Below are 26,823 nucleotides of genomic sequence, written 5' to 3'. Positions count from 1 at the left end.
TCTATTCAGTCTTTTCAGTAACCCTCTGGTGCCTTCACGATTAAGATGCTTATAATGACTTTCAGAGTTTTAAAAAAAATGCTTTGCATATTGTCTTCACCTCTGGCACATCTTTAGCTGCTTGGACAGGAAACCTACTTTCCTTCACTCCTGCACTTAGCCTTCTCAGATACAACTTCTGTTCACTAACTTCAGCTATATGTGAATAAGCAAGCCCACCATAGCATCAGAAAACCACATATAGCCAAAAATAGTGTATATAATACTGATGAAAGAAGTTGTGCATTTCATTCTGGAATAGATAATATATTGTGGCTTCACTCCTTCCAAATACCTCCCCATAGAAATTCCTCCACAGCATCCCCCGGCAATATTTGGGTGTTATGTATGCACGTATGCTGCATATCTGAGATAATCCGGTTTCCTACATCAAGAGCACATTCAAAAGTTGCAGAGAATTATAAAACATTATAAGATAATAACCTCACAAGCAAACATCCACCACTTAGGGTGATCCAATGAACCATAGCAACTCAACAGCTTAAGGATGGATTGGAAAACAGTTAAACAGTTATGCATTGTTTGATTTTAAGATGTAATCCCAAGATTACTGAAAACAGTAAATTTTCAACAGGACAGCTTTTTTTGTGGGATGTCAAGTTCATGGGTCCCAAAATAGGTTTCTAACTGTCAAGTTTCATACTTTCCAGGCTTTTACTGCTGCACATCAGGCAGTAATACTACCAAAATATATACATACATATATTTATGTATGCATCATGTATGTATATAGAAATATTGTATACATACATATATGTACATATATGTATATATATGTATGAATATATATACATATATGTATATATAAAACCTATATAAAACCGTGCTTGAATATATCTGGTTTAAGGTCAGTTTGCAAAATGTTGCATACTACAATATAATTAAGTTCAATGATAAACATTTATATTAGAGAAACATGAGAAAACCAACTACAGAATACAGAGAGCTCAGACACAGGCACAACTATTCACTTTTAAGTAACTAGATTCCACTCAACCCTCTGAGAGCTGGTATGTTAAGCATAATGCTTCCTTCACTTCTTTTGCTTCATGGATGAACACACACATGCAGAAAGAAAAACTAAAACATTTTCATTCACATAGATCTTTTCCAGGGTACAAGCAACTCCAGATTGATTAAAAACTGAATGTAAATAGGTATAGCATAAACCAAGAAATAAAACATTTGTAAATGGCTCCTAATCCCCAAGAAAGCCAAAATAGCAAATAAGACTACTTTTCTCTCCACTGATAGCAGCCAAGTACTTTAACTGTAATCTCATGAGATGTGTTGCTTTTCTGCTCACCCCCAAGTGCTAGGTATGTAACAACATACAGCCTCTTCTTGGATTTTGGTGTTAGCAGACAAAAGCATAAGCCTCCTTACCAAGCTTATCCTGAAAGTACCTCCAAAAAGACTTATTTTGTAAACAAAGCTTCCACCACTTAATGACTACTCTCATTCAGGTTGTTAATAGTTTCAAGAGCCTAAACCTACCTTCCCAGAACACCGAGTTCCCTGTAGGCCATCAGCATTTATATCTTGGATCTCCTACCTCATTGCCTTGCATATATAGACTAAGCACAATGATCTGTGAAACAGTTAATGGTTGTAATCTCAGAGGCTCTCAAATAATTTTTGTAGGAGTAAATCATATCTCACACATCAGTGACAGCTCTGTGAAGAGCACTGTGTAGACAACATTAATCCACCTGAAACAAATTTAACTGGATTTTCAAAGCTTTAACAAGGCTCCTAATCAAAACTCTTAAATTTAACTGCTATGGTCTAAGCCTAAGATGTCAGCAGGAATCTGAAATCTTTAGAATGCAAAAAGATTTCCAGCAGTGGTGCAGTTACAGTGCTTAATATCCTCAAAACACTATCAGGAACAGAGAGGTGAATAAGCTGACATTTGCCAATGGCATTTCAGGAAAGTCCCAACTGAAAACTGACACTGAAGAGCAGCAGAAGGCTCTTCTGACACTCTGGGCTTCTACCACATTAGGTGAAATTCAAGACTGATGAATGAAGTATCGAAAGGAGGAAAAACAACCCTCCCTCGAGAAGCAACAATAAGCTCCAAGTTAACTACTGCTAACTTAGAGGAGTTTGTGAAGTACCATCCACCACGATTTCAGAATTTCAGCTCAGTGCTCAGCAGACAAAGACACAAAGCAGAATACTACAGACCACTAGGAGAGGAATAGAGAACAAGAACAGAAACATGTTATTATGCCACACTATATGCAAACATTGTGATCTCATCTTACATGCTGTACAGTTATAATTATCACTCCCGAAAAAGAATACAGCCAAACCAGCCAAAACCAGCACAAGGTGTCACAAAGACGATTAAGAATAAAGTGTAGGTACAGACTAACTCCATTATAAGATTCTTCCCACTGGAGGAGAAACAACAGATGTGACACTGTGAGAACGATGTTCCTAGAGTCATGAGCGGGAGAGATATGATGAGTTAAAAAAACAACTGTGACATTTCAGAATAAAGGGTTAAAAAATTAAATAAAGGTATCAACTAGCAGAAGCTTAACAGCAACAGAATACAAGTATTTCCCCCCCAGACGTAATTGCAGAACCCGCTGCCATGGGATGTTAAGAGTCCAAAGAACATAAGTAATTCAAAAAAACCCTAGACAAATACCTGAAAAATACTGTATTCATACTGCATTCAGTTGCAGAAAACTAGAATAAATCCAAGAAAATACTACAAGCTTGCTCCGTTTCCTTAGCTCTGAGTAACCACAGAGTTAATTTGACATTTGCTGCAAAACAGCAGAGACAGAGGAGTAATGCAGATATTGAAATTTGCTTCTATGTGCATAAAACACACCAAACACAGCCCCAGACATGAAAGTTGCTAAGTATCTTACCAAAACAGGTAGTGTTTTTTAAACTGTCCATTAAAACAATTTCTTTTAACACCCAACACACTTTGGGAATTAAAGTTTTGCTGGCAGAATTTTATCTCCTCCGAGACCTATTTGCTGAAATTAAAGTGAACCTTTACAGCAAGAGGAATATAAACCCCAGAACAAACTGAAATCACTACCCTTAAGAAGTATGCAGTTGACTGATGGAAATTATCTTCCTCCTCGTGTGGCCGTGCAAGGTTTGAGAACCCTTGCTCAAGTGTTTTACCTAAATACTTGCTTGAAAACTTGGCCCACAACTTCCACAGCAGTGCCATCATTTATTTCAACACTGTGAATCTTCACATGGTCTGGTATATATTCCGTGAATTTGCATTACTTCATAATATGCTGTTCTGTATGTGACACATTGCAATAAGAGTTACAGCCCGCCCTTCACACAAAAAACAGAAGTTTGACTAAGTCACAAACACATCACATACCTTTAAAGATCCCTCATCAGTTTTTAACTGACAGTAAAGTTATTTGTCATTTCAAGAGAAATGTAAGGGACAGACTTGTCTTGGTTTCTTCTACACTGGCAGTTTTTCACCTCAAAAACTGTTCTAAGTGACTATTTTTGTCAGCCAACTCTTGCACATTAATGTATTTGGATGGTGGGAATGAAGCTCTTGAATAATTTTACAGAAATGCATCACTACCTACAGAACTGGACACTTTCATTTACCCCAGTTTCAAAGAATGGTCTCCTAGATCTGCTGGTTTTGAAGAACATAATTTTTTTTTCTCTGTTCCCTCTTTTGTTGTTCTTTTTGTTCTAGTTGCACCTTCACCTGCTATGCCCTTTTCAAGTCTGTTCTTTGCTGCTCCAACCTCTCAGAACACAACCCTGTTCAATCACACCATCAGACATCTTTCCTCTCCCACTTCTCAGATTCTTGCAGTTTTCACATTTTCTGTCAACTGTGAATAAAATAAAGGGCTTCATCAATAAAAACCACTTCTTAAGCCACATTCAGTTCTCTAAGTAAAAGCCATGAAATAGTTGCCTCATTTCCATTCAGCCGGTCTTCTCCGTACTTATTGCTCTTCTTGGTCAACCGCTGAGTAACTTTGAAACCTGGTGTAAACCTGGGCTTGGGAACCTTCAAATATCATTACAGCAAGATTTTTCAACCACTACTTCTCAGTTTTATGGGGAGATCGTATACTATTTCTAAAAAGCCACAAAAAAACTCAGAAGGAAAAAAAACCCTATCACCATCGAGTTTTACTCGCTACTAGGAGTTTAAAAGTTAAAGATTAATAGCTCTGCTGCATATAGCATGTAGAGCAAGAAATTCAGTAAGGATTTCTGACCATGGTAGAAATTCAGCAGCAAACAACTGAACAAACACAAACTAGTTCAGCTAGAAAACAGTAAGTGGTTTTGGCCCAAATGGTCCAGTTCAGATGATCTTCACCAGAGCAAGTACAAGATCAAGAGGATCTCTCCTCAGAACAACATGGAGAAAACCCTATGCTAGCATTTCCCTCAGAGACCTTAAAGATTACACCTGAAAACCACACAAAGAAACAAAACCACTGAAGTATTGGTGTCCCCGTCTGTCCCACCTTCCCATCACAGTTTAAAATAACAAATACTCCAGGTAAGCATTAAAATGATTGATATTGGTCACCACAGATACCAGCTTCCATAGTTCTGCACTGAATTATTTATTTAAAAGTTTCCATTGCTATAGAAGTGTCAGTTTAACTCATTCCAGCTTCTTTACTCTGTGCACATGAATAGTTGCCAGTGTGCAAAATATGCTTGAGGGGAGCCCTACTACAAGTAATACAGGCCAGTACCAACTGAACCTTGGCATGATGCCCATGCCAAAAAAAAAAATTAAAAATACCACCCAATATTCCAAGCAAATTAAGCCTTTGGTGTACTGGAGGCACCAAGAAAGGGAAGAAAGAGGCATCTACGATTTGTTCTCTGGTCCTCTTTTAGCTTTATTTATAGCGTTACCTCTTCCTTGTGGTGGTACACATCTCTGGGGAGCTTCTCGTTTGCTGGAAAAGCTGACTCAAAGACTTCTTTCCCTTCCCCTCTTTCTTCATACCTCTCCATGGGACTTCAGATTATCCAAACACAGCCATCTGCTTCTACACCCACAGAACCCTTCCTGGTACGAGTGCACAACAGGCTGTGCAACATCGCTACTCCACTCTAGCACTTAGCTAGGAAAAAAGGGAGGAGCAGCACAGTCAGCCTGGGTGGTAGTGACCGAGCTCAGCTCACCCCCAGCTCCCCACTGCTGAGACTGCCACAGCACCACCAGCATCCCATGTTGTGCCCTATCACCCTCCAGAAAGTTGCTTGTTCCAGAATTACACTGCAAAACTGATATATCAGCCAAAGTTTTATTTATCAGGTTGCGTGTTATGCTTTCAGCACCATATTCTGTAAGCTTACTGCAATTCGTACCCATCTTGAAATATTGACAGTATTTGGGAGAGAAGCAATTGTTTTTAAACCACTAAAATCGCATATCAATCTCCCCTAAATCCCAGCCAACAAAGGCAAGTACAAACAATATCATAGCCTCTTGGGCATAGCAGGTTTTGCCATTTACTCCAACAGAAGGTGACTGGAGCCAAAGGAAGGGAGAATTAGATTCCATGCTACATGATTAGACTCCATAATGTCATTCTTCTACAGCTCATAGCCAGAAGTCTGTAAGGACAGTAACAATGTCATGTTTTTGGCTGGGATAGAGTTAATTTTCTTCACTGTAGCTGGTATAGCATTGTATTTTGATTTTAGTATGAGAATAATGTGATAACACACTGATGTTTTAGTTGTTGTTAAGTAGTGCTTACACTAGTCAAGGTCTTTTCCAGCTCCCCGTGCTCTGCTGGGTGCACAAGAAGCTGGGAGGGGAGGGGGCACAACCAGGACAGCTGATCCAAACTGACCCAAGGGATATTCCATATCATATGATGTTATGCTCAGTATACTAACTGGGGGGAGCTGGCCGGGGGAAGCAAGCAGCGATCACAGCTCAGGGACTGGCTGCATCAGTCGGCAACGTGGTGAGCAGCTGCATCTCTTAGGTTTTTTTTCCCCTGGGTTTTGCCTCTCTCTCTTGTTGCTTTCCTTTTCATATTATTATTACTATTTTAATTATTGATTATTAAGCTTTTCTTATCTCAACCCACAAGTTTTCTTACTTTTGCTCTTCTGACTCTCTCCCCCGTACCACAGGGGTGGAGGGAGTGAGCGAATGGCTGCGTGGTATTTAGTTGCTGACTGGGGCTAAACCATGACACAGTGTGATCTTCCAGCCCCATCTCTGGCCTAATTCAGTTCATAAGTCTTGCCTAAATTAACTCCTACTTTTTAAAGTTTCCAACACAATAAGTTGCTCTATGGTTAATTATTCCTCATGGTTATAAACCTTATACATAACTCATAGTCTAATGTTTTTAAGCTTCATCTTCCCCTTATTGAAAATCTTCCCTACGTGGTCCAAGGGCCCTTCCACAATAGAATTTACAGCTTTCACCACACAGAAATCAAGCACATCTCCACTGTTTCTAGAACATGTTAACTAGGCTGCTCTTTTTGACATTTTCACCTGGAAACATCCCTTCCAAAGCCTCAAGGGGATATTCTCTGAACCATCCCCAGATAGCCAATATCCTTCCTGAATGGCTAACACTAGTAGCTGCCACACAGTAGCATCATACACAGGTTAAGACTTCCCAGCTTCCATTCGTATGCTTAAATATTATTCCCACCTGCACAGCTGCAGTGAGCTCCCCTTCAACAGCCTACCAAACTCTTCCTCCTCCTGATTCATTCCCCTCCAGCCCCAAATCGCTGTTTTTCAGAGGTTTTTGCCATTATATCAATACAGCCTCCATTGTTTATCTCTAGACAAATCAGCTTAACTTCTATGTGCTATTTGTACAAAAACCAAAAGTAAGCTTCCTTAAAAGATTTTATTCAACATATTAGTGAACAAAGCCAGGTATACTGTGTTAGCGTCTGTTCTATGGCATCTCTAAAAATATGGGTTTAATTAGCTTTTTAATCTAAAGCTAACACCTAATCACAACTTTTGTGGAGTGGAGTGTGGAGTACACTTTCAAGGACTCAGCTCCCATGGGGCACATCACTCCCAATGCCCAACAATATCCCTGCAATCCAGAAAGTCACTTCATGTCTCTTTCACATTGCCAGACAAACCAACATCTCTGACACATTTGACGTGTCAGCAACATCCCTCTCATGTTTGCGAAGTATATCCTACATTTGTCATGCATTGCTCTGGTATATTGTGTGATAATTTATAGTAGTTCATGACAGAACTGCAATAATAATGTTTAAATGGCAAATGACTGCACAGAACACTTCCCATAAGATGCTACCCATGGATTAATCTAGAAGGAAAATACGTATGTAGCATTTGGTGGAGCTGCAATAGTAGGTCTTTCCATAATCATAAAACGAGAGGTTGTACTCTGAATATTAAATAGTTGGTTCATAAAGCTGGTCTAAAACAACTTTAATAGAAGTGTAGAAGTTGTTATAATCCAAACTGAACATTCCTCTCCCATAGCTGAAGAAGGAAAAGGAGAAAGTACTCAGTAATGTTTTTGACTATCAAAAAAATCCAGTTTTAGTACATGAAAAGTGTTTGTGGTATCTTTCATTGAACATATTAACACTTGTTTCTCATAGCAAATATGAAATTGGATAATGCCAACATGCTAACAGAGACCTGTGCAGGATTCCTTCCCTCTTCTCACCATCATTTTGTTCTATCGATTTCTGTTACTAGGGAATAAAATCACTTAAATGAGGATTTAAAGGGAAAAAAGCCTTCCTTTGTTATTAGGGACCTAAAATACCCCAAACCATGACTAAATATGCTTACAATTTTTTAATCCTACTGTAATGCCAAGATTCAAGCATGGTCCACTTACTTTCTAGTATGTTAAGCCAATCAACAAGAAGTTTCATTTCCTCTCCTCCCTCCCCTCTCACCCAGTTCAGTTCCAGGTTACAAAACCAGAGCATTTTAGCAACACTCCCCCCCCAATCAAGAAGCATTTTATTTCTAAGAAACAACATACAACAAACAGATAGAATCATCAGGAAAAACATCAAGTGCACTGGAACATACTAGATCTTTGCACAGAAGACAGCTTCCAAAGGCTTTAAGTTGGCTAAAATTGTGAAGATTACTCCACTTTAAGCATTTCCGAGGTAAATTACATTGCTTGGAGTGTTAATCTCATCATAAAGTGAAGTATACAAAAAGTGAAATAAACAAACATTTGCATTTAACTAAGCAAAAATGATGCCCTCAAGACATTAAACCTCTGAAAATTAGTCACTGGTAATCAAATGCCAGTAATAAGCCAACCTCTGGTCTCATGGGTGACATAAGGTGATGCTGTTGACATAAGAATGACTTTTCTCTACCTGAAAAATCAGCACTTGTATATTTGAGTCAAGTTTGGTCTAGGAGGAAGAAAAACCTATATATTAAAGGACAAACTATTGATACCAATTTTCTATCAAACATCTGGGAAACCTCAAAGCATCTTTAAGTTTCACCCCCACTCTGTAGAACTCAATGTCTGATGAAAAGCACTTCACCACATCAAGCTTGAGCCAGTTTCCTTACAGAAGAGTAGTAAGCCTTCATGCAAGTCCTTACACCTTCCTCAGATGCAAGTGTATACCAATATTCCTACAATACCAATATAGGAACATTCCAGGTATTTAAAAAACAAAAATGAAGCTATGAAAATCTGACTACTCAATACAGTACCACTTCACAGCAAAGACTCATGTTGGTGTTTCCTGTAGAGGAGGTTCCAGTAAAGTCCATCTAAACCATCCACCTAAACCAAAAAAATCCTATTTAGTAAGAAAATCTAATGAAACCTGGCATTTCCAACACTTGTAGTTGGTTTTTTTTTTAATGTCAGCAAGTTCAGATTTGTATGGTGCTCTTGAGCCTCACAATTATTTTTAGTTTTTTCCTCCTTCCTCTGCAAGGGACTAGGAAACTGAGAACTTTTCCGTTCCCAAACTGGTTTACATATACCAGCCCTAATTAGAGCCTAAGTCTGTTACAACCAGCATCACGACAAATCTTCACATACCTCCAAGTATCTCAAAGACCATTATACTGCTAGACTGGACAGATAGAAAAATATACCCATTATTAATCTTCAAATAATTACTGAACAAAACCCATGCAAATTATCAGTGTGAATGAAGTGATATATGACTAAGATTATATGTTGAAATACATACATCTGGAAAATCTTCCTGCATTAGTTCTTAGTGGCAGTGCAAAATTTTATTATCGAAGCTAACTATTCAAAATACCAAAAGGTCTAAAGCTTTTACACCATTATGCAGGGACATATCAGGAAGTCTGTTTTTCAATGAAAGCCTGTTCTGGGGAAAAAATCATCCTCCATTTTAAGTACCACTGAGAACTGCAACACTGACTTTTTTTTTTTTAATTCAGGCCCAGAGATGCTTTAGAATTTTTAATGCTTCATACCCATGTGATACTTAAATCATAACTAAAGAAACCACAAGGGTGACACTTCCAGTTCTATACAAGATTGGAAAACAGTCTCTCTAAAGGGACCTACAATATGCACAGCCTCAAATAACTCACTTTTATTAGTTTCTCCCTGATGAGGCTTCCTTTCCCCCCCAAGACAGTGTTCCATCATTAAGCCAATAGATAAAGACAAAAAAAAAAAAAAAGAGTTCAGTATCATTTTGCTTTAGGAAGACCTCCAAGACAAAAATAAAAATGTACCCATTTAGTCCATAATAAGAAACAAGCTGGCTTATATTTTTCTCCAAAATATTTTGGTATTCTTTTCTGCTCCCAACCCTCCACAATACCAGAACAGTCAGGAAGACTCCTCATTTTCTACTGTAAAACACATCAGTTTGTCTCTGCCCGGTTTCCCTCAGAAGGGGCTGAGAACTGACATGCCACAATGCTGCTTGTCAACATCCCTGCTGCCCATCCTGCTCTGGAAGGCAACACAACAGGCCCCACACCATTAATTTAACCCTTCTGCTCACAGGAAGTCTGCCATCAGCAGCAGCCACCAGCAAGTTCGCACTCACAAAACTTTGCAGAAGTCTGCTGGAATTGATGAATACACTCATACAAAATGTTTTGTCTCCAGTGCTGACAAAGAGTGTTTTAAAATCCTGTCTCTCACATGGTAATGTTGAATCAGGAAAGAAACAAACATTTCCACTACCTACTTAATGCTGAAGCCCACTAATTGGAATCTTGCTCCCTCTTGGATGATGCAGAAAACATCTGATGCAGCAGCTCTTCAGTAGGTAGACAGCATGATATATCATAGATACATTATAACCCAATTTCAGCCTGGTGCTAGACACCTACCATTTCATATTAGGCCACCCAAATTTTAACTCCCAAAATTTTCTTGCTTTTCACACGGTCCTGGGCAACCTAGCTTGCTGAGTTAAGACCTCCAAGACCTCTAACCATGAATTTGTGCATTCACCTCAGAACACCCAGGGATGCATTTGCTATCCTACAGACAAGCGTGGCTTGTTAGACTGGAATGAATTTATAGTAAGGGCCTGATTTCAACACCCGATAATACAGGTGTAACTACAAGTTGGTTTTCTATTTGATATAGTGTACAGAAATAGTACAGACCCAAAAGTGCAATAGCAACACCGGTTTAGCCAGCATCCCAGCTAGTCCTCCGCGACTACAAAGCACAAAGCAGGAGCAGCGGCTGTCGCGCAGGGAAGCAAGCAGACGGAGGGAAGCCTGGGGTGTTGGCAAAGCTTGGGACCTGTAAGGCTACACAGGCAGAGCATATGCAGAAACAGTGTGAAGGAAGGAACTGAAGTGCGGATGTGGGGACTGAACAGTATATCATTTTGATGCTAGGGCAAGTGTTGAAGCCAGTCCTTAAACAGAAGGCATCAACTGTAAAGAAGGATGTAAGGCTCTACCAAAATGCACTAGCAAGAACACTAGTTATCTAAACCTGTCAGTTATAAAATTGAAAATTCTTTATCTAGACAAATTATGGAGCTTAAGCTTTCTATACGAAGTATAACATAACTGAGGACCAAGGAGACATTTTAATTCAGTCATTCATATAAGAAAAAGATTTTACTATGTACTCTGAGATGAACTACTTAATATAAGAATCTACTCCTTTCAAAAGATAAAACTTCCAGAAAGAGCAACAGTCATAAAAATTACTAGTAAGTAATCAAGTTCAAATGAGAAAGGAGTTGCTGTTAAAAAACGGAGGTTTTTCAATAGTAGAGGCTATTTAAGATTAAGCAAATTCTAATGCAGTTGCTCCTTAACAAATTAATTTCAGAACAAAATAGAGCTGTGGTGCCATTCTGTCAGTGGCAGCTGTGTTTTGAAAGGTCTCGCCACTCCCTTACGTCCCCAGATACTAATTTCTGTGCTCCGGAGGTGCCAATCCAATTGTTTGCATGACTGTGCTCCAAGTCAGGGTTTCAAGAACTATCCCATTTAAAGGAGAAAAACACAAGACAAAACCAAAACAGTAAAAATATCCCAATAAAGTACTGTTTTAAAAATACAGCCTATACAATCACCATCCAAAAAGCTGAAGTGGCAAGGTAAGAGCAAAGTAACAGAAACATCTTAAATTGTATTTACCCCTGCATGGAATAACACAGAGTCACAGCTTCGTAAGAGGGAAAATCATTCACATCTGGCAAGAGACTGTACTCCTGCTTTCTTTCTCCTCGCCTTTTTCCAAGCCTTCCCTTCCCCAACAAGAAAAAACCCCACCCATGCCTAACAAGATCTACTCTCCTCCTTAAGAGCTTGGAAGAAGTATACAGAGTGCAAAACTGACAAAAGCTGGAATCACGTCATTTTTTTTTCTGTTTTTCCGTAGGAGGCAAGATGGAGCTCCCTGCAACTTTCACTCCAAGACAGAGATGTAGCAAAGAGGGTAGAATATATGGGGGGAAATAAAAAGAGCATTGGGGAAAGCACAGAAGGGGATGTTGATATATTTGCTCATAAAAAAAATCATCCCATAAAAAGATTTTCTTGCAAGAGGGGAAAGAAAAAGGAAGAAAGGGATTTGAACTTTACTAGATTGGATAAAAGAAACCATGTTACCGTGTTTAGGAAGGGAAATCTCTTGGTCTTGTGCCTCGATTTGAATAGGTATACACTATGACAATTCAGCATTCCAGACAAACAGCATAAAACATTGACATGAAACAAGGCTGAGCTCAGAATAGCTTCAACTATATTATTGTTGTCTTCTGATTCAATATACATAACACCTGCTGTAATGTGTAAAACCAGAGGAAAATCTGGTGGTTTACTTGTTTAAAATAGAAATTGATTGCTTCATGAACAGCCCATTTACAAAGAATGATTTTTTTTTAGAAATGTGCCATTTCCCAGAAACACCAAGAGAGAATGCTGTGAGGTCTGCAAGATTTTTTGGATGGAAAACAGGCTATTGATATGACTGTCAGAGACTACATCACCACAAGTCATGCTACTCTAACTCAATTACACAGCCACTGAACAACTTCTGCATGAACACAAGTGTTTAATAGAAAAAATCTTAAACGTACCATGTTGTTTTCAACTTCTCAAAAACCAAATAAATCCTGCACATTGAGAAAAACAAACCTGTCCCCCCAGAAGACTATGATCAGGAGTTTAATTATGATGCATACAGGACATATATTGTAAATAACACATTCAGTCGGCTTTGATTTGTCTTGGATATTCTTTCATGAAAGAAGATCAGGGAAAAAAACCAGAACATTCTTTTTAAATATAGAGGCTTCAAACAAAACTCCTATTTCAATATTTTCCACCTAGTTTGAGATAACAGAGCTGTAATTTCAAAGCTCTAAAATCTTCAGACCTGCAGACATAGGATGAAATTCTTGGTTCGACTTAACAGTTTTACCTTCAACATATTTGAAGCAGCAAGGAATCCAGTCCCAGAAGTTCAACAGGATGCAGTAATGCTATTGCTCTTACACTGCAGCAACAATTCAGGAAGCATCAAGCTTACAACCTTACAAAGTTTCCAGGCAAGATGAACTGTGCGAAAGTTAGCACAATGAAAATACTGTAGGTTATAAAGATACCTAGCCTAATGACAGCTTTGATCATTTGGGTTCCCCATCTCGTAAACTTCCTGTAGCTCCCTATTCTACCTCTTTCCTGCAGACAGATTATGCTCATGCTCCTTTATATTACAATGAAAGGAACACTTAACGAAGGCATTGTAGAATGACCAGAGTAAACTGGTCCAGGTTACTGTATGATGTAGCTCCTAAAGTGAGCACAACAGAAACAGAACTTCATGCAGAGGACTTTGGGAGAGTTTGTACAGCCAAACCTGCACAGGTAGTCTTCGCCCCTTTATGCATGCTTCAATCATGAAAATAATCTCATTTAGAGTTTTCCCTCATCTCCCAAGGGGGAAAAAAAAAAAGATAAAAAAAGCCCAAACAAAAAACACCAAACCAAAACACACACATATTAATGCATTATGAACACAAACCAGTACTACGTGCCTGAGCTTACATGCATGTTCCACATAAACACCTGCTGCTTTGGGTGGTTGCTTTCACTGCCTATGACAAACTATATTTAACACGCACCTGCGCTTTTCACCAGTCCTCCTCCAAATCATTCAATCCACAAGGATTGATCTTAAACACAGAGAAGAATTCCAAGAGCTATCATTTTAATTCATTACTTTCATTCTACTGCTAGAATTTTTATTTCTTTCCAATTATCTCAAAAATAAAAGCAATGAATCAAAATACATCTTTGTAAAACCCAAGTCCACTAATTCCTTATTAAATGTAACTTCTGATGTATAAGGAATGGAAGTAGGAGCTTGAAGTATTCACTCAAATCAAAATACTTGTCTTTGTGAAGCATATTAACTCTTGCACCTGCATTTGGAAGACGTAAAATTTATATATTTTCCTGCTTTTAAAGATATCTAGAAAGCTATTTAACATCATGTTTACAGAAACCAAGTTTAAGATGTGAACTCCAAGGCTGATACTATTTAGGAATGAGGTGAAGTACTGCAGAATATTTCTGAAGCATCTTACCTAAATGACATGGATGTTTGTACTGAATACATGATACAACATAAAGCTGCATTCTGTTCTTCAGGGGCATATTTTATTTCCAAATATAAAATAATACAACCATTCTAAACTGTCAGTGCAACCTCACACATCAGTAGCATGTTTTAATGATGGTTTTGGCTCATTCAAGAAATGCATAAACACAACTTATCTGAAAGAACCTCTAAGATTTCTAGAACTATCTAAACCTGACCTCAGTGCTTAAACTTCACACACAGTAAACAGCAGAAATAAATACTAAAGCATAAGAATTAATACCCCAGTACAGAAACTGTGTTTGGTTGTGTTTCTAAGTTTCTAATGCTCCCAGGATTTTAAGATGATTATACTGTGACACTGTCTACTTGGAATCCAGTCAATTTTAAAAGAAGCAAAATGGATTTACATTCATTTCACATTCCTTACCTACCCTAATCCTTCTGACAATTTTTACAGTTTTAAGAACCTGGCTGCAGTAGGAGCAGCAAAGTAACTACTCACAGAAGAAAACAGACTAACAATTTATTTCCTTGAAACTTCCTTGTTTGTTCTAATACTGGATAAAATATTTTTTGACAAAACCTTGATTACTATGTTGATAAGCATTTACGTAATTTTTAACCACGTTACTATAAAAAGCACATGCACTCTGGAAAGACAAAGGAAAAGCCTTTTTTCTTTCCTGTTCTTCCAGAGTGGAACAAATTACATCTTCTGAAAATTGAACGTCAATGGCTGGAAGCCCAAATCTGTTTCATCTTCCAGCATAAGGCCAGGAAGTAAGATCACTGTCAGCTTCTAATTGAAAACTTCTTCAAACCAGACTTCTGCTCTAGATCAGATTCTGTTCTGTGACATGCAATTTCTATCCCAATATATCACATCAGTTAGTCCCAATTCAGCACTAGCTCCAGTTTTAAATAGACATCCACTGGAGAGGTTACCTAATCAGAATCCAGCGTAGCTGCTAAACAACAGCCTTCTTTCTATTCAAACAGTAATGTGATATTAGCCCAGAGGGGTCTGCTACATAAATGCTTGGAGCTTTGTCTCCAAATAATGGTGAACTAAATCATTGCGGCTTTGTGGTTGAGCACTGCTCACTACAATCTGCATACATGAGGTAGAATTTATTTACAACAGAACTACGGGCCACAGGAAAAGGTGAGACAGGCTCAACACCTGAGTTCACACCCAGTTAGGAGGAGAATAAACAGTCCCTGCACCACCCTGCAGTATCAAACATTTGCCTTTAAATGGGGAAAGAACTTTTACTTAGAGAGTATCCACAAACTAGTTCCCTACACTACTGGCTGAGGAGCAAACAAAAAAAGACCCCTCTCCTCGTGTAAGAAATGATACCAGTTTGATTTTCTTATTCAGTATGAAAACACTCAACAGGAAAATACACACCATTTTGGACTGAATAAGAAAAAACAGGCTGAAAACAAAATCTGTAAATTGTATCAATACTGCTCTAGAAAAGGTATCTTTACCTGTATTGTCTACCACTCCTCTGTGACCATATATTTTCAGGTCCATTTACAGAGCTCAAATATATTTTATAAGGCACCCAAGAGTTTTCTACCAAAAGTGAGCCCAGCTACCCCTTTAGAAAATGCCCTGTGCAAGTACCACAGTTTCTTCAGCTTAGCTTTAGGGCAAGCTCTAAAGTGATGATGCTCAAGTCAAGTACACAGGGGAGCCATGAAAACCTCCAACTTACCAATATCAAGCAGCCCTCTTCTTACCACAGCGCTTCGCAGTTAAGCCTTCCGCCATCAGTAACCCTAATCCACATTCCCGATTTCATCCACTGCTACAGTAGCCCGAGCCCCTAGTGTTATCTTTGCTGTTCCTTATTTCAGTATCCTCCTGACCAAAGTTCCTATCCTTCCTCTCTCGCTCACCCTGCCATACCAACCGATTTCGGATAACGGGTGCAAAGACAGCTCCCCACTTCCTCGACTGCCCAGAAAAGCTTTGTCAGGACACACTTGCTGCAGAGCCGAGAAGTACCGCGCACACCTGAGCGGAGGCCAGCAAGCACACAGCTCTGGCCAGGACATCTGTGCTGCTCTCCCAGTGGCTGCCACTCCAGTCAGGAAACTCGGCCACTTCCCAGTCACCAGGTAGGGCACCCGCTGTCCCCCAGCTTTTGAAGAGCAGAAGCTTTGCCTTCTCCCTTCAACCCAGACACCAGCCACATGCTGCTATAGGCAGCAGTACCTACAATACAGGCAACTGAAATACTTGGTCTGGTGTTCTTTATTTGCTCAGTCTCCTGATTATCTTGCATCACTTCGGACCTCTTCCTTCCACCATCTCTCCCTTCCCTAAGGGCAAGGGTAAACCCTAAATTTGGTGCCAAGCTGAAAAAGTTCCCAGTCTGCCCAACTAGACATTTCGTAGAAATATGAATGAATTTCATAGAATCAATAAAGTGTTTTGAGCACTAATACTGACTCTCTTTCCATCCCACCTGTTAGATATACAAATGCTAATAAATTCAGTTGATGAATAAAGACAAGACATGCAGAATCACATCCACACCATTTACTTGTACCTGTCCTCTCAGTGATAATCTATGCAGTATTATAAAATGCTTAAGAAACTGAACTTGCACAGGGACTAACTTAAGAAATTAGTGTTAGAAATTAGTGTGTTCCTGCCACCTGTTAACGATAAAGTCACTACAGCAAAGATTACAAAATATTCTTTGAAACCTTACAAAACTCTTAAGCCTAAAATCAATCACTCAAAAGTTCAGAAGTGTCATTACTAAGGCTACCCATGAAATCCTAATCCAGCTTTTCTCTGCATAAACATTATGACACAGTATTTAAATATACAACCACAGATTGTTTCTTCACTTGAACAGCACACCAGTTTTCAGTAATAAACAGATACTGGCCCCAATATTGCAAGTCTGCACATAAATTACATTATTTGTAGAACCTCACAAAAACAGAATTGCAGAATATTTCAAGAGGTCACCAACTCCATCCTTCTACACTATTGTGGAATTGCTGTTGCAATGCACTTCTGTTAGATCATTATACAAGCTTGTTCTTACAACTCTGGTGACAGATTACATTATTGCCCCAAACCACGTGTTTCAGGGTTTCATTATTCCCACTGTTAGAAAGATAAGCAGTTATAAAACCTGTCTTGTTCACTGCAATTCAAGTCTTCTATTTCTCTTTTTTACTCAACCTGTTTATTACACTTCTCTTTGTATTTATCTTTCATATGCTTGAATAAAGTCCCATCCACCTGGTTTTTTGTTCTAAATTAGGCAACCCCAATACTTCTGTGATCTGAACTCTCTCCAGTAGCCTGTCTCTTCCGTTTCTTCCTTGAAGGACAAGGTCCCATATAGCATTCCAACTGGAGCTCTTCTGCCACTGAAGAGAATGAACGAGTTATTACACAGGATATGCCAAAGACCATAACCCATGTGTTCATGAGAGCCAGCACCACTGTGATCTTGTTGAATTACATTCTGTTAGTGATCCACGATAAACACCAGATCCCTTCACACAGCGTTGTTGCATTGCCTATTCCCCATCCTACAGCTGTGCACGTTTCCAGCCACTTCAGTACATTACTATCATGTTGTTCCCTTACTGAAAAGCATCTGGATTTTCAGGCCCTTCTTTTAGTACGCTTCCACCATTCCTCCCTCCTCCTCCTCCCCTTACTTGCTGATGAATTTTAGCCTCTTACCTCTATTCCAAACCCCAAGACCAGACACACTGTATTAACCAGATGGCTAAAGCCAATTCAAAATTCTGTACAGGGAATTAATTAATAGAAGAGAGGCCTCTCTAAGTCAGAGGGGAGAATGGAAAAGGACTAAAAGGATTAGAAAACAGTTTGTGCGTGAAGAACAAGCAGGTAAGGGATGTAGGCTGAAACTGCTAAAACTGAAAGTGAGCAAACACCAGCAACCATAAATACAAGTTCTTTTTATGAAGATTTTAAAAATCAAACAAAAATCCTACTACACTTTGATACAGCACAGTACATCTTCCCACCTATAAGGCTAGTTAACTCACTCTAAAAAAGTCTTAATATGGTAAATGCATACTGTTACACCACCACTTTCTATCTGCTTACAAATAGTTTATTTCTTAGGCTTCTTTTCCATGGACTCAAGTTTGGTAGACTGGTTTATCATTTACTGGATGTTTATTATTCTAAAGACAAAAGTGCTTGGCTTTCTGATGAACTTTTCTTTTGTACTTCCTGTCATTGCATCGGAACATTTCATACTACTTTGGAAACCAAACAAGAAATTACATCTAAGAAATTACATTTTACAAATGATGAAACTAAGAAACAAGGTCAAATTCTGAGTGCCTAATTTGCAACATTAGTGAGTATTTAGAATTACAGACACAACATCTATTCAAGAACAGCTCCTCTTGACTTCTTTGGCAGCTGCAAGCACTCAGCATTTCTGCAACACAGATCCCAGAGGTCTCAAGTCCAGTAAATGAGGAACACACAGCTAGTGACCACCTGTGGGAAGCCTGGTTTAAGCAACTTGCTCACATCACAAACTCTGCAGCAGCACCACAATTCAATTGTCTCAGACAGCATTTAATTACATTAAGTGAAACCTTTTTTCAAACTTCCCTGTGCTCCACCTCGTTTGTATCACACCTTCAAACATCTGCTACAAAAGGAGCAAGAGTCCTACAGATAACTTTTTCATTTTGTATCCAACACCCATTTCTCCCCAGAGCAGAATCACTTTTGTACACTGATTGCAATGAGGGTCCTGTCTGCATTTGGGTATGTGTATGTACAGATATTTATACACAGGTGCCTACATAGCTGTAAATATTATCTATATGGATATACACTTTGTGATCATGTGGGTATAGCTGTACCATAACTTACAGGCACAGAAGTAGTTTAAAACTACAGGTTATTGTAATGCCAATATTTCCAACTTGCTGATTTTTGCCTTTGCAGTCTTCATATGCCACTACAATTTCTGTGGAGGAAATTTTCCAGTTTTTAAAACAAACTCTGAAAAACACTTCTGTCACAAGGCTGAAACACACACATTCGTGAAAAATTCAGGGAGCAGCATCAGATTTTAACGCTCCTGACTGAGAGGAGAAAAAGGCCAGCACTCTGAAGCCCTGGGTTCCATGCCAAATTCTGGAGAAAGTGTCCCAGAGCAGCGGGCACATGCGTCCCTGCTCCTGAATTCCAAGCTTGATGCTTTCAGCCACATCCCTTCCAGTCTCGTCCCTGTCCCTTACCTTCCCTACTTCCGATTCTTCCTTTCAACACTATTTTTTAAGGTTTATTTTCCTTTTTTAAGCTGAGTCCATCTGTGTTTCCCAATGTGCTCATCCTCCTACCAGGCTGCACTGCTTATTCCTTCTAGGATTAATTTCTACATTGCAGCCTCCCTCACCCACAGACCTATCTCCCACTCCTAACCTCATGTCTTGCCTCCTGGTCTTCATGCCCCACCAGTTCCAGTTTATTTCATCTCTCAAACTTTGTTGCAATTCATGTGCCTCTTGCCCTCCTACTTCTACAACTCCCAGGTTTCTGCACACACATCATCAATGAGCAGGAGAGTGACCAGAGAACTTCAAAGACCCTTCTCTTACTCCTGCTGCTTAACTAAACCCGAGTCCCATGCTAGCTCCTTCTCAAAGCCTTAGCTCCATTCTTCCTCTTGGGCCTCACACAATCGGGTACCACCAAACAACACCACACCACAAGGGCAACGCCCGAGTTCCCCTAAAGAAAGTAGAGCACTCTGTCACACAAAACAGACACGTCCTTAAACACAAGGCAAGCAGGGCCAGTCCTCAGTCCTAAAGTTCAATCCAGTCCTACTTCTGGGGCAGTTTAGATTGACTTTCACAGGGAAGTCCAATCTTTCACAGATCATTTTGGGCTACAGGAAGCATGCTTAGTACATTTGTCCAGATGGCACATATACCCCCCGTCAGTATTAATAGGTAGGTGAGGTTCCATGAGAATAGCGTATATCCAAGTTTTACCAGACCAAAACAAAAAAAAACCCACATCTCTATCACAGCCATGCGTGCCTAAATTCAGTTGGTACAAGCTTTTGAAAAAAATCACTTCCAAAGCAGCAGCAGAGAAAACATCCCCTTCACAGCAGACACAATCTGCCAAAGTTTAACTTCATGCTCCAAAGCATAAGGGTATTAAAGTTATTCAGAAAAGAAGCTGGCAGAACTCAAAGCAGAAACCATTGTTTTCCTCTTGCCTCACCATCAGAAGTAGCTGAACCCTCAACGGACATTTTGCAAAGAAAAAAAGCTTCAGCCCATAGCAAAATGCACAACTTATAAAATGTCAATTTAAATAGTTAAGTTTGTTCTCAACTCTGCTGCAAAGCAATAATACTTCTTACAAGCCTTTTATAACATCCTACAGCTTTAATAAGAGCAAGCACGATCAGCCCAGTCTACCATTTTCCAGTATTTATTCCATGCATTTTACATGCAACTAATTACACTGATGTCATCGGTGACATGACTACTGATGGTTAGTTGTATCTTTTCCCCATCTCATGCGTTAGGAAGTGGATACTACCAATCCATTGCTCTTATGAAAGGTTCTCGCTTAGCCTTCCAAAACAGCTGTCTCCAATAACATCAACAGCTGAAAACACAGCACATATAGGGAGTTTCGATTAAACTTGTTACCTAGCTCATGTACATTTAACAACTACTAAAGAAAAGCACAGAAATACATGACCTTTAAAGGGATAAAAAAGGCACCACATCATGCAACTCCAGAGGGCAAAACTGGCTATACTGACAAGGACTCCCTGAAAATGTGATTCTTATACATAAGCCAAAAAAAGAAATTACATCTGCATTGTTTCTTTAATGCTACCATTTGACTTTGGGGTTCTAAGACAAAATTTAAAAGACAGCTTGGGCTATTTCCTTACAGCTTTTTACTTATGCATAGGTTCCCACGACACACACTATTTAATAACTCTTATGCAATTAGTGTTGTTCATACCGTATGCCACAATGGGCCAGTCTGGAGACACACTAGTAGTTAAGGGCATCATCCATAATAACTCTTACGCAATTAGTGTTATTCATACCGCACGCCACAATGGGCAAGGCTGGAGACTCACTGGTAGTTTAGGACACCATCCCTAAGCAGATCTACTTTCAAATGAAGGAAAGGCATGGCTCCCACAGCTGAAGTGAGACTGTATTATTAAGAAGCCTATTCTGCTTCACTTCTTTCCCAAGCAACTCCCCACACACGCACGCACACATTCTGAATTGAGAAAGAAGAACTGGGTTGTCAGAACCTGCCACTTACCACAACCATCAGCTTCCCAAGACCTCTTGGAAAAGATTTCTGCTGCAGCAAGAATCACTGCTCTTAAATGTGTCCAGTGCCTGAAACCTATTACCCAAGGTACGTCAAAGCCGTTAAAGCCTACTTTGTTAAAGGCATGCTATATTTCCAGTCCCGGCCCTGCCTGACAAATCTAAGACCATGCTTCACAGAAAACAAATGTCACTCACAAAACAGACACAACTGAACAAAAAGCTGCACTGTCCACTAGCTTGTTTAGCATTCTAACTTCTTGAAAGAACATGCAAACAAAAAACACATTTCCTCTGGCAAGACTACAAGCGTAGCTTGTAGGCACGAGGCTGACATAAATAAAGCAAGCACAGCACAGAAAGCAGTCTTAAAGGGAATCCTCCGACCATATGGGTCTTCTGCGAAAATGAACTGGAAGCAAACTTGACAAGCTGAACTGGCCACAAGAGACATGATGCCAAGTCCAGTGTCTGCAACACACTCATGCAATTAAGTTGAATAAACAATATCCTGCAACTGTCCCATACGGCAGCTACGTCTGATTCCTTGCCTGACCTCCACAACTTGTCTTTGGTTCTTGAGTCTCTGAGGAGACTCACTGCAGACTTTCCTGAGTCCAGGCCATAGCTCTCCTCTCTCCCATGAAAACAGCGCAGCAAGACAAGATAAATCCTCCTGATTGTCATGGCAGGAGTTGCGCAGATTGTGCAACAAAAGCAAAAACACAGCCTGAGCTGGGCAGTGAGATGTTCAGAGCCTGACCAAAGCCCTAATTCACAGAGGTGCTCAAATACATACCTACCTTAGGCACACTAGCAGCCTATCCACATACTAACAGTTCAGCATCTGCTTAATTGTGGAAGCTGAAGCCCTGATTCAGCAACATGTGATTTCAGTGGGAGCTGGATCAAGCATTCCAAAATCCAAGTTGATTTACTACTTATTTTTCTTAAGTACAGACATTTACTTTGCTGTTTCAACTGCAAGCAAATGGCTGTAACAGCCCTTCCACTCTTACTGTACGCCTCTTCTGCGCAACTCAAAGCTGTAGGAGTTTGCTCTTGCTGTTCCTAAACTGGTCGAGACCAAATGGTACCAAAAAGCAAACGAATTGCACCCAAGAGAGGTACTCAGCGAGTTGTCAATCTGTGGAGCAATTAAGTGAATGTTGTCCAAGCCTACTGCATATGACCAGTATGCATCTCTTCTGTTTCACGCCTCCCATTATACCATCAAAACATTCCAAAGCTAAAGAAAAGATTAGGATAAAGGCTGTGTCTTAACTTTTTAAAGCATTATGGGCCCCAGACAGAAAAATCAGACTCCTGTCACGCTTTTTAATAAAGCATTTCACCTTAATCAAAAAAGGAACAAAACGTTCTTGTTCTCTGCAACCTGCTGTCTTTAAATCTCTGCAATGAATGGACCATTTCTAAGGTATCTATGAAAAGCATCCTCTTAAAAGCAAGTTTGCTCTTAGTATGCTGAAGTTCACTGTACATTATTCACATGCCCAGTGGAGAGAGAAAACACAGAGGAGTCACAAATCAAAACAGCTTTGAAGGCTCCTGCCCTAGATCAAGCAGGAAAGCATCGCTTTGGGCGAGATGTGCTGCCTCCGAGTGTTCTCTTCCAGCAGCCCAAACACTGGCTAAGTTACATAATAGTTCCACTGCTGCTTTTAAGTCATGCAAGAACACACAGCAATCACACAGAAGTTTACAGAAATGCACAGCAATGTTTCATTAAGAACTACTAAGTATCAGACAAACAATTTAACAAAAGCCTTCACTGATTTACTATGAAAATCTAGAAAAAGCAGCCCAGCCATTCTGTTAACCTCAAAGAGACAAAAAAAAACCAAGCAAATCTCCAACTTATGAACCTACTGCTCTCCCTTCTACTGTTTGTATGCAAAGCCTATTCTATTTAAGACAAAGAATCTCTGAAGGTTACTAGAAATTATCCACTTTCACGTAGGCTGAAAATGGAACAACTCTTGTTGGCTATGAAGGGAGCTGGAGCAGAGCGTAACTTCCCTGAAAAGCTAAGCAGTCACCACCAAAACATTAACTACTTGAAGTGGAAATAAAGCATTATTAAAAAGATAAGCGTGTTTTATAACACCAAGGCCTCTGAAGCACCCAACAATAATCTCCACGATTCTTGTGTTTAACTAAAAATGTCAACAGTGGTTGGTCCACTTGATGCAATAGGTTGATGCAGGTTCTTATCACTTCTTACCTCTTATCAACAACTTATTGATGTTGATAAAAGTGTATTACTTTATACCTGTCATCTACCAAAAAGAAAACCTATAGTCACAGCAAAACGTGACTTGCTGTGAATTATTAGTTGTGGCATTTTTGACAAAAAAAGTATTAAAGATGAACCGAGAAGTGCTACGGGAGCAGAAGCAAAGGAGACATCTTTGTGATTAAACTGTCGGCTTAACTACAGACTAATTTTGATACCTAGAGTCGCTAGAGAAAAGGAGAAAAAAGGGTGTCACTGATTCCTGCTATTTTGAAACAGCTACTGAGCACGCCGCCCGCCCTCTGGAGCCCGAGCAGTTCTCTCCACACACGAGTCACGCCACGGCTGTGCTCGGAAAGTAGCGTCTCTCACGTTTCGCGGGGCTCTGGTGCTTCCTAACTCCAACGGCGAAGGAGAAGCGGGCTGCCCCGCACCCCGCAGGTGCTACCACCGCCTGCCCCGCCGCGCCCCCCAAACGCCCCGGTGGGGGAGAGGGGAGCGGGCGCTGGGACTGCAGCCGCAGGCGGCCGCCGGCACCCCTCAAACGCCTGGTTCCCCCCCCCCCCCCGCCCTGCCCGAGGAGGCCTGGCACGGACAGGGCCGCCCCCGACGCCCCTCCCCGCGCCGGTTCTCCCCTTCGCTCCCGCGGAACGGGCTCCCGCGGCCCCACGCCGGAGCGGACGCCGTTTGGCCGCGAACAATGCGCGCCTTTTCTGGCGGAGCTGCCCCGCAGCGCCCCCCCCCCCCCCCGCATTGTTACCGGCGCTGCCTCCCCCCGCACGCGCCAGCTAACGGGCACACCCCCCCCCCCCCAACACAACCACCCCCCACCCCCCCCAAAACCCCCGCCTCACCGGCACACCTGCCGCCGCCCGCCCGGCCTCACCGCCCCCTTTGTTCCCTTACCTGCGGCGGGCGAGCCCCGCAGCGCCGGCACGGCGAGCAGCAGCGGCAGCAGGGCGGGCAGCGCCGGCCGCCACCGCGCCGCGGCCGCCACGAAGCGTGTCATCCCCTCCATAGCACGGCACGGCACGCCGCGGCCCGGCGTCAAGTCATCGCGGCGCCCCGCGTCGTTCCCCCCGCCGCGGGCTGAAAGGGCTGTGCGGGCTCGGCGGCTCCTCCCGGGCGCATCCACAGCCGAGCGGGGCCGGGACGCCCGGGAGCGGGGAGCCGCCGGAGCCCTCCTCACGCCCACCCCGGGAGGAGCGTGCACGGGGGCGGCGCCGGACGCCTCCCAGGAGCGGCGGGGGCGGGAGCGGGGCAGCGGCGTCCCGCGGGGCCCGCGAACGGCTCGGTTCGGGCCCCGAGCGGGGAGGCGGAGGGGAAGCCGCCGCGCTTCGAGGCTCCTCGGCCGGCCGCGGCGCTCGCCCGGGGCGGCTACGGCCCTTCACGTGGGAGGAGGCGGCAGCAGCCCCGACCCGGCCGGCGCCGGTTCCCCTCCCTCCCCGCCGGTGAGGCGCTAGCCCCAGCGGAGGCCGGCCCGCGGCGGCGGCAGCGGCGAGCCCAGCGGAGCGGGGCCGCCCGCCACCTGCGCGCGCCCCGCCGTCCGCGTCTGCGCGGGGGCGCGCCCGCCCCGCCCCCTCCGCCGCGCGCGGGCGGAGGCGAGGGCGGTGGGGGGGGAGAAGGGAGGAGCCAAGGCCCCCGCCCCGCTCCCCGGGGGGAGGTGTGAGGGACGGGGCGGTGCTGCGCCAGCAGGCCCCGCCCCCGCCGCCCCGCCCGCTGCCCGCCGACCCCCGACTCCTCGCTCTTGGCGCCCCAGTGCCAGTCTCTCGCCCCGCTGCACGGGCGGGCGGGAAGGGAGGGGGGCATGGCACCCAACGGCCGTCCCCCACAGGGGCGGCGGGAAGTGCCGAGGGCCCCGTTGGGTCCTCGGTGGCTCCCGGTACCCGCTCCGGGATCGGGGCGGCCCGAGGGCCCGCTCCGGGTTTGCACGGGGCGGTTTCCAGGCTGCGCCGCCCCCATGGCGGAGCGAGGCCGGGAGGGGCTGGTGGACCCGGGTCTCAGCCCGCCGGCCAGGCGCGGCGGAGCCCGGGGGCAGGCCCTCGCCCCCCACGGGCTGCGCAGGGTTTGGAGGGCTGAAAAATAAGACATGTCCAAGCAGAAAAGGAGAATACGCAGAAAAGACAGGGCGTCCACGCAACATTAGGGTTGCTCCAGGCGATGACAGGCAGAAAGAGCGGGGTGTCCCTTTCACTACAGGGCTCCTCCCGAGCCTGGGTCTCCTCAGGAGCTCGGCTGAGTCCGGTGCTCACCCAGGAGCGCCTGCAACCGCTGGGGAAAGGTCCCACCAGAAAGTAGAGCTGGGCTCACCTAGTCTGTGGCTGTACTCCTGATAAAACAAGCTAAGAGTACATCAGGGGACTTCCTAACGCTGTTCTTGGAGCACATCCGTCACAACAGCTACACCTTGCTCCCAAAGGGTGGAAGGAGCGAAGGATTCAGTTTGCTGACATACAGAAACAAAGCGACACCTATAAGCTTTAGCTTTACATCACGCGATGCACATCAGGACATAATACCATGCAGACAGCAAAGGAAAGCAATACGTGGCAGATCCTTGCAATGTAAATAAGCAAATCTGAAATCAGCCAAACTACATCAGCTGAAGATGTGGCTCAATATAGACACGGCGAGTAAGGGGAGGGCATGCAATCCAAAACCCCCCCTTGTTTTAGGTTAGACATTTTCAGGGTTGGAAAGTCTGCGGATGCCCCGTCTTTGGCGAGGTATCAAAGGCAATCACTACAGCGAGCATTTCAGGCCTTCTAGCACAAGACCTATACTTTCATTATATTTCTTGGTCCATACAATATAATTTTCTTTCATTCTGCACAGTGGAGAGATGTGTCACAGAAAATTTCATGGGTGATTACAGCCTATATCTTAAACTAAAAATCTAAGCTGTAACGTCCCATGCAGAGATGTTAGACATTGCAAAAAGACAGTGACCAAAAACACCCCTTAGTTTTTGAAACATCTAACAAAAAACTAATGCAGAAAAACTTGCATAACACCCACCTTTTTTTTCTTACC

The 26,823-nt window shown here is 42.4% G+C and overlaps 1 protein-coding gene across 3 annotated transcripts in view; it reads right to left on the bottom strand.

Moving 5' to 3' along the window:
- The window catches only part of KIAA1549 (KIAA1549 ortholog), a 153,372-nt gene extending 128,019 nt beyond the window's left edge, over positions 1-25,353 (bottom strand). For 2 of the 3 annotated variants that reach the window (XM_064456766.1, XM_064456776.1), the window contains exon 1: positions 24,697-25,352. In XM_064456766.1, coding sequence (XP_064312836.1) covers positions 24,697-24,808 — 112 coding nt within the window. In that variant the 5' untranslated portion in view covers positions 24,809-25,352. Of the gene's footprint in view, positions 1-24,696 lie in introns of all 3 variants that reach the window. The other variant, XM_064456786.1, reaches the window with a different exon arrangement.
- Between the last annotated feature and the right edge of the window lie 1,470 nt (positions 25,354-26,823).

This window comes from Phalacrocorax carbo, chromosome 1 (assembly GCF_963921805.1).
Source record: "Phalacrocorax carbo chromosome 1, bPhaCar2.1, whole genome shotgun sequence".
Lineage (NCBI taxonomy): Eukaryota > Metazoa > Chordata > Aves > Suliformes > Phalacrocoracidae > Phalacrocorax > Phalacrocorax carbo.
Note: the sequence above shows the minus strand (reverse complement) of the source record. Positions and strands in the feature narration are given on the sequence as shown.